The sequence below is a fragment of the Heterocephalus glaber genome, unplaced genomic scaffold, assembly GCF_053883595.1.
Source record: "Heterocephalus glaber isolate CG9 unplaced genomic scaffold, H.glaber_assembly_v1.0 deba00001504, whole genome shotgun sequence".
In the NCBI taxonomy this organism is placed as follows: Eukaryota; Metazoa; Chordata; class Mammalia; order Rodentia; family Bathyergidae; genus Heterocephalus; species Heterocephalus glaber.
In genome coordinates, this window is record NW_028258324.1 from 7,999,237 (window position 1) to 8,011,968 (window position 12,732).

A 12,732-nucleotide genomic window follows, 5' to 3' on the forward strand; every position below is an offset into this window, starting at 1 on the left:
TTATAATTAACTCAAAAAGTGCAGAGAGCAGGAGTAGAAAAGTAAGAAAAATCAACACTTGGTGCATTTTTATAATGGGTCAGGTCCTCTTCTGCCTTATATAGGTAGTTCATTCCCTACTTTTACAAATGAGGAAATAAAATACAAAGATGTTAGGTTGCTTATACAAAGTCAAACAGCTACTAAATGGCAAAGCCAGGGTTCAAACCAAATCTGTAATTTCCACAGCCTAAACCCTTATTAAAATAAAACTCCACAAATATATATTCATCTTTATCAAACTGTATGGCAATCTAGTGATTTCCTGACACTCTTCCTGAAAGGGAGTAAAGAAAGAAACATCCTAGTCCATTCAGTCTACCAAAATTTTTTAAGGAACTATAGGATACCAGGCACTGCCTGAGTTCAGTCATGAACAAGATAGAGAGCCCCAGCCTTATGCAGCAGGTACTGAAGAGGAGAGATGGGTGGGGCGTGCACCAGGAGAACTCGGGACAAGGCCAGGAAACATCCAGTTTTGGTGTACTTTGACCCCAACCAGCTTAGCAGTCACTTCACCTTGTTAGGACTCTGTTGTCTCCTCAACTGGAAACTGGGAAGGGTGTGACTGATCTTCAGGATTGTCCAATTCTCATATTCTCTGATTCCATAGAGCCATTTATTTTCCTGTCTCTTTAAAATTAAATCAGGCTGGGAGCTATGATGAATGTTATTAGCTGCCCCTAAATTTAACTATTTCCACCATTTTCCTCTTACCATCCCTCTCCTCCAACATGACTCACAATCATGGCACGGAATTTACAGGGCACCAACATAAAGAAGTCTAACCACAGTGACTCCAGAGAGCCAGGCTATCTGTAGAACTGACACTAACACACAGGATCTAAGGTGCCCATCCCTGGTTTTACTTCAATTCAAACTTTCTTGATTTTTCCATTATGTCACTGAAATTTTTGTCTCTAAGTTATCTGTTGAGTCAAAGGCATGAAAGACAATAAAAACATCAAATCACTCCCAGTACCTGCTAAAAAGCTGAAAGCCTTATTTTTGTTACTTTTAAAATGTAAAATAATGTTTTCGTATTCTACCACTCTTGTTACTTTTTCATTTTTATTGATATTTGTATCAAATACATCTTTTGACATTTTAGAAATAAGACATTTGTTTAGTTTTAGAACCATCATTCACTGATAAGGGTTCCTAGTGGTGGCAGGTTATTTCTATTTTCTTCCAAATCACTTTCTTGTATAAATGCATTAAATCAACTATTTAGGCAATTATTTTATTATAATATTGATAAATTAATATATACAGAGCAGTGGTACAAGCTGATTGGGTTTACACATCTCTATTAGTACTGTTAAATATATACATAAAACCAAATGCTGAATAGGTTTATCACTTCTCCTTCATCTTCTCAGAATGACCCTCCATTGACCTGGCTCCTTAAAAACAAAACCACGCACACACAGCACTTGAGTGTAATAGAAATTGCAAAGGATCACCTTCTAAGTTCTTTGAGACAAAGCCAATGGCTCTATCTCCCACCTGGAATAATGAGCTCAGCTCACTCCTCACACTAACCACCATGGGTTTTATGGTTTCTTCTCAGGTGGCTGACTGTTCTTCAAGCCTGTGACTTCAAAAGATAAAAACTTCTTGGTCCGGGGATCTAGCTCAGTGGTTCTGGTGCCTGCATTGCAAGCACAAGGCCCTGAGTTCCTGAGTTCAATTCCCGGTACCCCCCCCCCCAAAAAAAGATAAAAACTTCTTGTTTATCCCCAATGCCAAGCATAGCTGTGGGCATAAATGCTATGAAGAACTATTATTCAACAAACGAATGGATAAGACCTTTTTCCCAAAAGGGGGTGGGGATTTGAGAGCAAAGGAGAAGGATAAAATTTTGGAAGAACAACTCCAGAATACTGACACAGAGACCGCTATTTGCCAGGTAGTTTTAAGTACTTCATGGTCATTCACAGAAATTCACAAGCATTACGAGCCCCATTTCTCAGGGGCTAACACTCACTGGGTCAAAGCGGCCCACACAAAGACCTATAGTTTGAAAACTGTAGACCACAGATTCAAACCAGGTATTTCCGGACCCAGAGCTCTTCCTCTGAAAACAGGACTAAGTATAAGTGAACAAAAGGCAGTCAAACTTCACAGAGGTCTGTCAGTTTGGAGAACAGTCAGACTGACAAGGCACTGAGAAACCTAGCCAGGCAGTAGAAGAGATTCAAAGGACACTGAAGGCAACTTTTGGCCCTACTCTATGGTGAGGCATCTAGACAGGGAGCTCAGAGGTTCTGGAAAAACCAATAATTCATGCCTGGGTCCACTGCTGACGCTCCATCTATACCTCACACCTAGGCACATTTCTAGCGTATGGTATAGTAAACTCCATCCCTGAGCCCGGAAGTCCCGCTCCTGGTCCCCAAGAGGTGGGCTCTGCTGGTGCTTCAGCGCCCTCTAGTGACAACCTATTCTAATGCTCACTCTCTAACCTGTCCTAGACTTAGGGGCTCCAAGGGCTTGCCCTACCTTATGCACCAGCCCACTAGCCTCTGCTTCTCCGCTGTTTCCAGAAGCAATGAACTGCCCCACAGAGATTTGGAATCTTTTGGATAAAGAAGGTCTTTTGACCTATACAACTTAAACCTGAGAAAGTGTCTAGGGTTAAACTGAAATACTGCATTTCCTCCCTGATGTTTCCAAGGAGAAATGTCTCTAGTTTTCTATGTAATAAGAAAAATGGAGTTATATACATTATGTTCTGAGCCTGAGATATAAAAGCAACATTCAAAAAAGCTATTCTTTTTTAATAGACCTTTAATTTAAAACAGTAAAGGACTCCCCTGTGGATTTCTGGAACTGTAAACACATAAAATCCCTTTATTTGCTTTATTGACTCAATTGTGACATTTAAAATAGAAAGCTAAGACTATGCATAGGTAATTCTTCACAAAACATGCACATTAACAGAGATAGCTGCAGACAATGATTTTGTATAAATTCAATCACATCTATAGGATAAAGATTGCACTGGCTCCAAGAGACAGAATGTAATAAGTCCCAAGCCTTCTCCTCTAAACACCCAATGGAGGTGGGACCCCTCCCCCATTATTTCCAACTCGTATTCCATGAAGATGATCTGTACCCAGGACACTAGAGGTTGGTGTCATCATGATAATTATGTCCAGATAACCCAAGTCTCTTTGCGAGAAGAATAATCAAGAGGGTTGTTAATTGTGTCTCCTAATCTTGAACAAGTCACTTCTCTGAGGTTTAGTTTCCACATCTACCAAATTAAGTAGCTGAAGTCAACAGATTACCCTAAAACTCTCATCCAGCTCTGAGAGTCATACATTCAAAGTGTTGCAGTTACAATTCACAGTTTAGAAATGAGCCCACCACAGATAAACTTATATGGGCTCTCAACCACTGGAGTATACTGAAAGCAGAGGACTGAATATACCTTCCCAAAAAAGACAACCTTAGCATTGCCTTCTTTTCCAGACCTGCTTCCAGAACTCCGATATTTACTGAGATAAAAGATAGTAGTTCTCAAAAGGCTTTCAAAGAATATAGAACACACACAAAAGATTTCCTGGGATTTGCCAATTCAAAGTAAATATATACAGTACTATATAACATATATATTTAGTAGTTCTTAGAGCAAACAAAAAGCTCATGCAATGTACTGAAAATACTTGTAAGCACTACCATGTTTTTATTAGGCAGCCACAAATTTTAGCAGACATGGGTGAATTTAATGCTAATTGACCCCTTACTATACTATTTTGAAGAGCACTGAAAACAGTATATCTTACCTGACCCATTTAATGAGCTTGATTTTGAACTTAGTATCAACCTCCACATAAATGCCTTAACCAGAGAATGAATCTGTAACCTCAACTTTAATTACTAGGCTTGCAATCACAACCTAAACTAAAATGCTTCCTCCAAAAGAAAAACAGGATTTTTAGGACATCCTAAAAATAATTAAAATCTACCATCAGTTCTTTACCATTTATATTCAATCAAGAGAAAAGCAACTCTATTATATGCTAGAAGGTCATTTTAATGCACAGGAGAATGGTCTTGAACCATGTGACATTTTATTTTGAATGCATTTAAAATTTTCTGTCTTGATATTTTGTAACTCCAGTGTACTGGCTACTGTTGCCAAGGAAATATGACTTTGGATTACTGCATGGATCCAAAGGGGGTTTTGTTTTGTTTTAAAATACTAACAAGACAAAAATGGAAAAATCAAATATAGGGAACACATTTAGTCCTTTTCCTCTTCAAAAAATGCATGAAATATAGATTTTTCTTGTCACATCTCTGATTTTAAAATACAAAGACACATGTAATGATTTTCCAAAGTAGTATGGAGGCCTGTACCCAGGCAGTCAGGTGGATATCATCAGAGTAATCTCATTCTTTGTTCTGGATCCAGACTCCTCTGAAAGAGTGAGGCATTGATTATACCCAATATGGACTGCTCAGTTCCAATACATTTACCTCTAAATGTAAAACGTATTTCTTTATGTGAGTATGCATGGCCCTGGTTGTCTAAGGTATTATCTTTCAGAAAATTTGCAAAGTGAACATAGATGAAGGCATGATACGAAGCCTATAAATACATTCAGTTGAGTTTCAAAAAATTCTAATGCAGATGTGAATAAACTTCACCATTAACCCACTTTTTCCCTCTTGATTACTTCTTATAGTCAGATAATCTTAAAGCTTTCAGTTAGTGATAATTGACTAAAACAATCTATTAAGGAGGAGAACTGAAGCTTTCTTCTATTTTTTGAAATACTATATAAAACTTTCTGGAAATAGCATCTTTGCTTCCTAGTAACTAAAACAAGGTACATTTAATCAAAATCCACATGCAGATCAAGAAATACTTTAGAACAAGACAACTTTTAATTAAAACCTTTAAAAGTAGGATTCCCTTAAGACAAACCAATAATCCAAACAAAATGCCACGCTGCTACTAGACAGTAGGAGATAAACATGAAGTCTTTCCCTCTCTTTTTACAATTAAAAACAACTCACAAATCTCAGAGCAACTATTCTTAAATAGTTAGAAGTTCTAGTGAAGTGGTTGTCTCATGTCTACACCCCATCTGTGCCTGTTCCCACAGTGTATGCCAGGCCTGTGTCTGGAAGAATAAAAAGAGAGGCTGACTACTCACAGGAAAGGCATGAGTTTAATGCCACAAGAGTTTGCACATGGCAACACGTGAGTAGACCTTTGGCTCCATTACAGGCAAGCTTTTGTCACACAACCACTGAAAGCTGTCCAGAATTCAATGTCCACTCCTGCTATGAACAATACGGCCTTTTATGTAATGCTCAGGGGGTATCACCTAGTTCTGATATGGTTTGAGTTTGATTTGTGAAACCATCAGAATCTTCCCATCAGAGATAAATGAGCAAATTTTGGCCTTTATTGTTACCCACCATTGACACAGGTATTCTATCTGTATCTCCCAACTCTCCCTCTATTTTTACCTACTTCTCTGCATGTGAGAACCTTTGACCAACTCTGAGCTCAGAGCCTTGATCTGCTAGATTGACCTTGTCAGCCTCTTGAAAGTGGGCAAGCAAATCAAACGAGTTCAATGTAGGAGCACAGCTCGGTAAGAGAAATGAAAACATCAGAAGTCATCTAATCACAGCCAAGGCCATCCTGAGCTCTGTCTTACCTGCTGGTTAATAAAAAGAAATGGGACTTTCCTAAACTTGAAGGGCATCAAATAAAAGTTATTTTTTGCCTCTGGCTTTTCAGTGGATATGTTAAACAGTTTAACCAATGAATACTAACTACAAAATACTGTCATGGATTCAAAACATCTATACCCTAGGAAAGTTATTAGGTTTTTGTTTTTTAGTTTGTTTTGATACAAAGCAAAAAACACTAATGTCTCTGTAAACTGAGACTGTTAATTAAGAGGGAAGTAGAGGGGAGAAGAAGGCAGAAAATTATTTGAAGCTAAGGTTGTTTTTTTTGTTCTTAATAGGAGAAGGATCTGTACAGCTCAAAATGCTGTTGAGGAAACAGAAAACCAAGTGAATCAAGAGAAACCAAAAGGTCCCAGCAAAATAGCAAAAGGATGAAGAGTTGGTATTCATAGTCGTGCAAAGTATAGAGGTGCTGAGGCATCTCTTCCCAAAGGCGCTAACTTACTAGGAATCTGTGGTCAGTGTGTGGGGTCAGGGGCCTTTCTCAGACAAGTCTCTGGCAGTTTCCTAGGGCCATCTCCCCCATCCTCAAGGCCTCCACCTCCTGAGCCCCCACAACCTTGGTTCCTTGGTTCGTGCCCCTTGGATCATCTCGGGGGGGGGGGTGTCTTTTTACCCCATCTAGAACCTGCCAAACTCTGGGAGTAGAAGCCAACCTTGCAAGGCCGGCTGGTGGCGGTCTGAGCTGGGGGGCAGTACGGGAAGTGGAACCTGAAAGCCCACCTACTTTAAGAGGAAGGAATGGTTTTCCTAAAAGTACTTCGGGATTCAGCCTGCTTCCCACCCAAGGGTAATCCACACTCCCCTGACTTGGAGAGGACACCCCCTGATTGTCTCCCCTGGACTCCGTCCTAACAGCACTGGGCGTCTGTGGTACTACAGGAAGTCCCAGGGATCCTTCCTGCCCTATCCCTCACCCCATCCCCTTCTGCCTCTGGCTACTTCATTTAACAGGAGGAGAACCGAGGCAGGCGTTGCAAATCTATTGATTAGAGTTAAAGACAGGGAGTCCCAAACCCAATGAAATATTATTGGAAAAGGGGGTGGGGAAGGAGTTGGGCAAGCTGCACCCAAACTAAAGGTAGGTCAAGCGTTACGCTGTCCCGCAGCTTTCTGGACGTCAAGAGGGGGAGCTGCAACTTCGGCCAGGACCGTCCTCTCCCCCTTCCGGTTCCCAAAACAACCACCCCTCCCCCAGGGCGCTGGCGCCCTCCCTGCCCGATCTCACCCCGCGGCCCCCTTCCCCTCCACTTGCCCACCCCAGCTGGGCGAGGTGACTTTAGGTAGGAAGGCGAGACGGGAGAGATTGAAGTTCCTTTGCTTTCAGGGCTGCCTGCAGCTGCTTCTTCCAACAATAGCGAAGATAAACAAGCGAATCCAAACGAAAACCAGTGCATCTCAAAAGTTGGTCCTGCTACGCAGCAGCCCCAACCGACTTTGCAACCCCTGCGCCCCGAGAACACTGGAATCAGAGTTGGCGTTTACGCACCTGGGTGTGACAACCTCGGAGAGTGCAGAGAGAATTCAGCTCTGGACGCGGTCGGTCCCGCCCCCAGGATGAGCGGTCCGGCTTCGGAGTGGAGCTGGTCGGCGGTGGGGCTGCGTGGTCGTGGCGAGAGTTCGCACTACCCTCCCCCTGGTCCTCCCGGGTCAGTTTAGCAACCGCGGAGAGCAAAGCTGCTGAGAGGAGAGTTTGGTCCCTCTGGAAACCGGGACTCCATCCTTGGGTGGGGGCGGGGAGGAGGGTGGCAACGTGCGGGGTGCAGCTGGGTGCTGCCAACTCCGAAAGTAAAGAGGAAGGAACTGGGGAAGGAGGCAGGGAGCGCGGGGAGAGAAAAGGAGGAAGGAAGGAAGAAGCGGTGAGGAGAGCGGGTGGCGGGGAGATGGCAGCTTCTCACAGATTGCCACCTTCTGACGAAACCATGCGCCCCGCACCCGGCGAGATACTAGTTCTACAGCCTCCGCGCGAGCGCCCCCTGGGGGGTGGTTGCGGCGGCCGCGAGCGCTGCCCCGAGCCCGAGCCCCACCCGGGTCCTGGCCGCGCCACGCCCCGACCCGGGCCGGGGCTTCAGTTCTCTAAGGGCTTGGACTCGGCTCCTCCCTGCTAAAACGGCAATATCGTGGGGGTGAGGAGAGGAGAGGATGGGAGTTACACTTTTTTTTTTTTCACACATTCCAGGAAACTTCTTGGATGAATGCTCAACTGTCCCCAAACATGGTGGAGATTCTGCTCTCCCACTAACCTCAGTGTCCACTCCCGAGCTGACATGTGGCAGAAGCCTGGGAATTAATTTAGCAAACAAATGCATGAATAAATGAATGGACAACTAGTCTTCACCCCATAATGTCTTCCTGAATACATCCCTCTCCCAAATAAGATAAGGAAATGCTTAGGGCGTACCTCCACTTAAAAATAGATGTAAGCATGCCATCTTATGTAAGCGGTAACCACTGTCTCATGGCGCGACACACTTTAGAAGGAATTAGTGACTTTTCCATTCCAAACTTATTCAAAATCAAATTCAGGCAAATGGAGAACAATGGAGAGAACTGCTGTATATTGTTTCTGATTGTTTCTGGAACCATGGATAAATGAGGCAACTAAATTCTCTCAGCACATAGGTATTATTAGAATCACAAATTGTACTTCAGAACCCATAAGTTAAAATGCATAAGAGGCTCTCTCTGACTTTGAAAGACATGGAAGGCATTGCAATCTAATATGGACAAGGACACAAGGAGATGGGAGGTTCTCCCTCCCCACCCTACTTAAGCACCAACAAGATACCTCAGTGGGTGAAGGAGTCATCAACCAAGAGCTTTTTTGCCAACCATAGTTTCCAGTTTCAAAGGCCAAAGGAGAACTACTAGGATAAGAAGCAAGGACTTCATTGATGGTTGTATAGAACTTTCCAGCAAGCTTTCTTTGTGTTTTGTTTGTTTTTATGGCACTGGGGGTTGGACCCAGGGCCTTCTCACTGAGCTACATCCCCAGCTTTTTTTTTAAGCAGGTAAGCTGAATTGCTACATCGCTCCAGCTGTTGAAGTTGCAGTCCTCTTGCCTCAGCCTCCCAGAGTGCTGGGATTACAGGCATGTTCCCTTGTGCCCAGCACAAGAAGAGCTTAAAGAAGCAGGGAAAGAGCTTCCGGAAGAAAAGGAAAAAAAAAAAATTTACTTCTTCCAGTAATCCCCCAAGCACCTCTGAAATAAGATAACACTAAATGTGAACCCTAGAAAGAAAGAATCTCAGAAAGCCTGTCTGTACACAGAAGCTCCCACATGAAGCCATGGGTTTGCTTTGATTGAGAAAACTTGGGCCATGAGATTTTGCACAAGCCAATCATCATGACCTTGAGTTATGAGATTACAATACATGGGTCAGGCTTGCCACGCACACAATGTGCGTACAGCACTGCACCCAGTGGAGCCCAACCTGAACCACACAGACTGGAAGGAATAAGAATGTTCCTCCAAGGAATCCTCAGGACTCTCCTACCGGTAAAGGGAGGATGGATGCTGGGAGGGCAAAACCAGCACCTGTTTGCCAATTCCCTCCAGGTTTTATTAAGATGTAATCTTGGAGATGAGCTTGAAGTTTGTATTAGGCTGAACTTGCAAAGGTGAAAGAAACAAGGGGGAGAGTCATTGTTTATTTTCTTGCATATTGATTGTAAATTCTAAATTTTAAGTTCCATAAAAGTAGGTGATATGTCTCTTTATTGCCTTGTTCATGAGCATAACCCCAATGCCTAGAACAATGTCTGTCACTTAGCAGGTAGTCAGTCAGTAAACATATTTTAAGTTAAAAATGCTTTAAATATCTTAGAGATCATTTAACATAAACCTCTTTTTTACAGGTCAGAGAAAAGGAATTCAGATGTTATTTCCAGGAATCTCTTAGGCATTCTACTTACTACCCTAGTATTTAAGTTTAACAGTATCCTGCCCAAGTAAGCTTTATAATGTTTACCAAAAAACCTAGGATCTGGGTGGTCAGAATGAAGAAACCAGAGACACAATTAGTTACCAGGGGAACAGGGAGTGTTAATTGAAGCAGGCTCTGAAGATGGCAACTAAGAATGGATAACAAATGGGCTATGGAACAGAAGTAAAGCCAGAGACCATACAGAAAAATCTAGTACAGTTATCTTTGGCCCCCATGTTAAAAGCATAGACGCACAAACTGAACAAAGCACCACAACTTGTGACAAATATGGTTTATACTGCCAGCAGGCTTTGGCTCCCTAATTAGAAACAAACAGTTACCTATAAGCCAGGATGCAAAGCACACGTGGAGCTGTATGCCAGAATTTTTTCCCAAGGAATGCCACTGAAGGTAAATTCAAATGGGCTCTTTCCAGGGCATATAAGCAGAATTTACTCCCACCTCTCATATGAAATCAACAGCTCATCTGTACAAGCAGAGATTCATAACCAGCTAATATGTTCTCAATCACTGCCCCCACAGCAAGGTGCCCACCAGCCAGAACCCCCTTAATAATGATAATCCCTTTGTCTGTATCACTCACCTCTTCCCAATTCTCCTTTTCATGGATCCTGAGCTGCTGGGATCTACAGCCATGGTCAAAATTATCTAAAGCCAACCCACAGAGCAATGGTGGCATTGGCGTTGTCAAGCTGTGAAGGAGGCTCTTGATCTGAGTAGACTCGCTTGCCAGGTCTCTGATAACATAAGGGAGGCATCCGCTCTGTGTCCTATGCCAATATGAAAGGCATCTCACCCATCAGTGTGACAAGTAAAATACTGGATCAGAGCCAGAGAACAAAAAAGAACTGTGGATTCTCACCAGTGCAGTTGGTACCATTTTTCAAGGGTGGCAGATGATGGGGAAAAATAGGCATAGAGTCAGTGCCCTGCATCAAAAACCTTGGATCCTTCCCTGAGTGAGTCAGGGTGAGCATTTTGTTTTGAAATTGAATTCTGTTTTCTGTTTTCTTTTTTTAACTTCTTCCTTGGAGCTGTAGGATGGTCACCTACTCAACTAGTTGACAGGGCTGCTGTAAATAACAGAATTTATTTTTGAGACTGTGGATCAAATAAGATCCTTGAATCTCACCCCAGGATTATTTATAGCTTTAAAATATGTTCTTTTTTCTATTTCTTGAGATTTTGAGAATTGACTGAGATGTCTTCCTCTGGGATTTCTGTATATCCCTGAGGTGGGTCGTATTGCTGGAAAGTAGAAAGGAACACTCTAAGAAAGCTCTTCTAAAATGCTACAAGTCAAGGAAGAACTAATACACAGGGATTACATCCACTTTCTGTCATTCTTATACCAGAGCACTATGTGACTGCTGATTCTAACGCTCAGTACCAAGCTACACTATGAAAGATTGCCTTGTGCTTTTGTCTACCAATAGGTGGCATCAAAATCTCTCTAGGTTTTCTTTCCTGTGTTTGAAAAACCATAGGCAAACAGCATTTTCTTTCTGAAATTTTACCTTTTACCATGGTGATGTTTAAAAGGCAGCCAAATTGGCTTTATATTATTTCAAAGCAGATTATTCCCTTTATGTTTTAATGAAGCCTCTCAGTCATCCCTCTGAGCCTCAGTTTCCACACTATAAAAAGAAGGTACTTGAATGGAACCCAAGCTCTAAGATTTTGCTTTTCGCCAATACAATATCTTCCTAGGCACACCATCTCTCATGCCTGTGATAAACCTACAGGACTCCATTCCTTTGGCCTTAAGAAATGTTAGCATGCAGCTATTCCTCTGTTGAAGAAACTGCTATTTTCCCAGCCCATATTTATTTTTGTTTGTTTGTTTGTTTGTTTTTCTTACTAAGAAAATCACAACTTTCTGGGAGGCAGTAACATGCCTAGCCTCAAGCCCACATTTTCCAGCCTTTCTTCCAGCTGGAGTAGTCATGGGTCAAAGGTCTAACCCTGCACTCTCCAATATAGCAGTCACTGAACATGAGTATTCATTTAAATTTAGTAAAATTAGAAATCTATTTCCTCAGTTTCCCCAGCCACATTTTATTTCATTTTTATTTATTTTGTATTTGTTTTTTTTGGGACAGGGTCTTGCTATGTAGTTCAGGCTGGTCTTGAGCTCACTATGTAGCCCTGGCTGGTCTCAAATTTAAAGTGATCCTCCAGCCTCAGGCTCCTAAGTGCTAGGATTACAGGGGTGTGCCACCATGCCTGGCTCTCTGGCCACATTTTAAATGGCTAGCAGTTAACATCTTGAAGCATTCAAGTATAGACTATTTCCATCATTGCAGAAAGTACAATGCTACTCTAGACATATCTCCATGAGAATCTTAAAACAGAGTGATAAAGTCTCAGCTGGCAAGTACCTTAATGCCTTTACCCTTTCCCTACTTTCCACCTGAAAGTGAAGGTAGGTCAGCTGTCATGTGATCATGAAGCAGCATTTACAAAGGCAGGCTAAGTAGTAAGACAAATGGAACCTGGGTCTTTGTTTTCATGATGACAACTATATTATTACCAGTATAAGAAAAATAAAACCCTCTATTGACTCAAGCTGCTCTTTCCAACACTTTATTACTAACAGCCAAATAACATTTCTGATTGATATACCCTCAGAATGCTACCTGGACAACTTTCCACTGGTGGATTTGGGTAAACAAGTTTCTTTACTTTGGTCAGGTTCAAAACAAGACATTGGCAAAACAGAAAACAAAAACAACCACACACACTACAAAAAACAAAAAAAAATTGAAAATATATACATCTTAAGAGATGATTATTAATCACTTATTTCAAATGGGCTGAAAAAGTTGTAAGTGGGCATTAATAATATCCCAAATGGTTATTTCCTTTTTAATAGTATAGCTCAAGGGCAGTGTTACCTTTTCCTGAAAAAAGACTGATGGATGTGGAGATAAAAGTGAAATAATATGTAAGTCTGTTCTATGTGCTAGAAACCTGACTGAATGGGTTCAAAATGTTTTCATATTTAACCCTCAGGACAATC

The 12,732-nt window shown here is 41.9% G+C and overlaps 1 protein-coding gene across 2 annotated transcripts in view; it reads right to left on the minus strand.

The window, feature by feature from the left end:
• Positions 1-10,452, minus strand: part of Cpne4 (copine 4) — a 535,814-nt gene extending 525,362 nt beyond the window's left edge. Inside the window, exon 1 of one of the 2 annotated variants that reach the window (XM_087186153.1) lies at positions 10,294-10,452. In XM_087186153.1, coding sequence (XP_087042279.1) covers positions 10,294-10,346 — 53 coding nt within the window. In that variant the 5' untranslated portion in view covers positions 10,347-10,452. Of the gene's footprint in view, positions 1-7,252; positions 7,720-10,293 lie in introns of those variants that run through there. The other variant, XM_004834230.3, reaches the window with a different exon arrangement.
• Between the last annotated feature and the right edge of the window lie 2,280 nt (positions 10,453-12,732).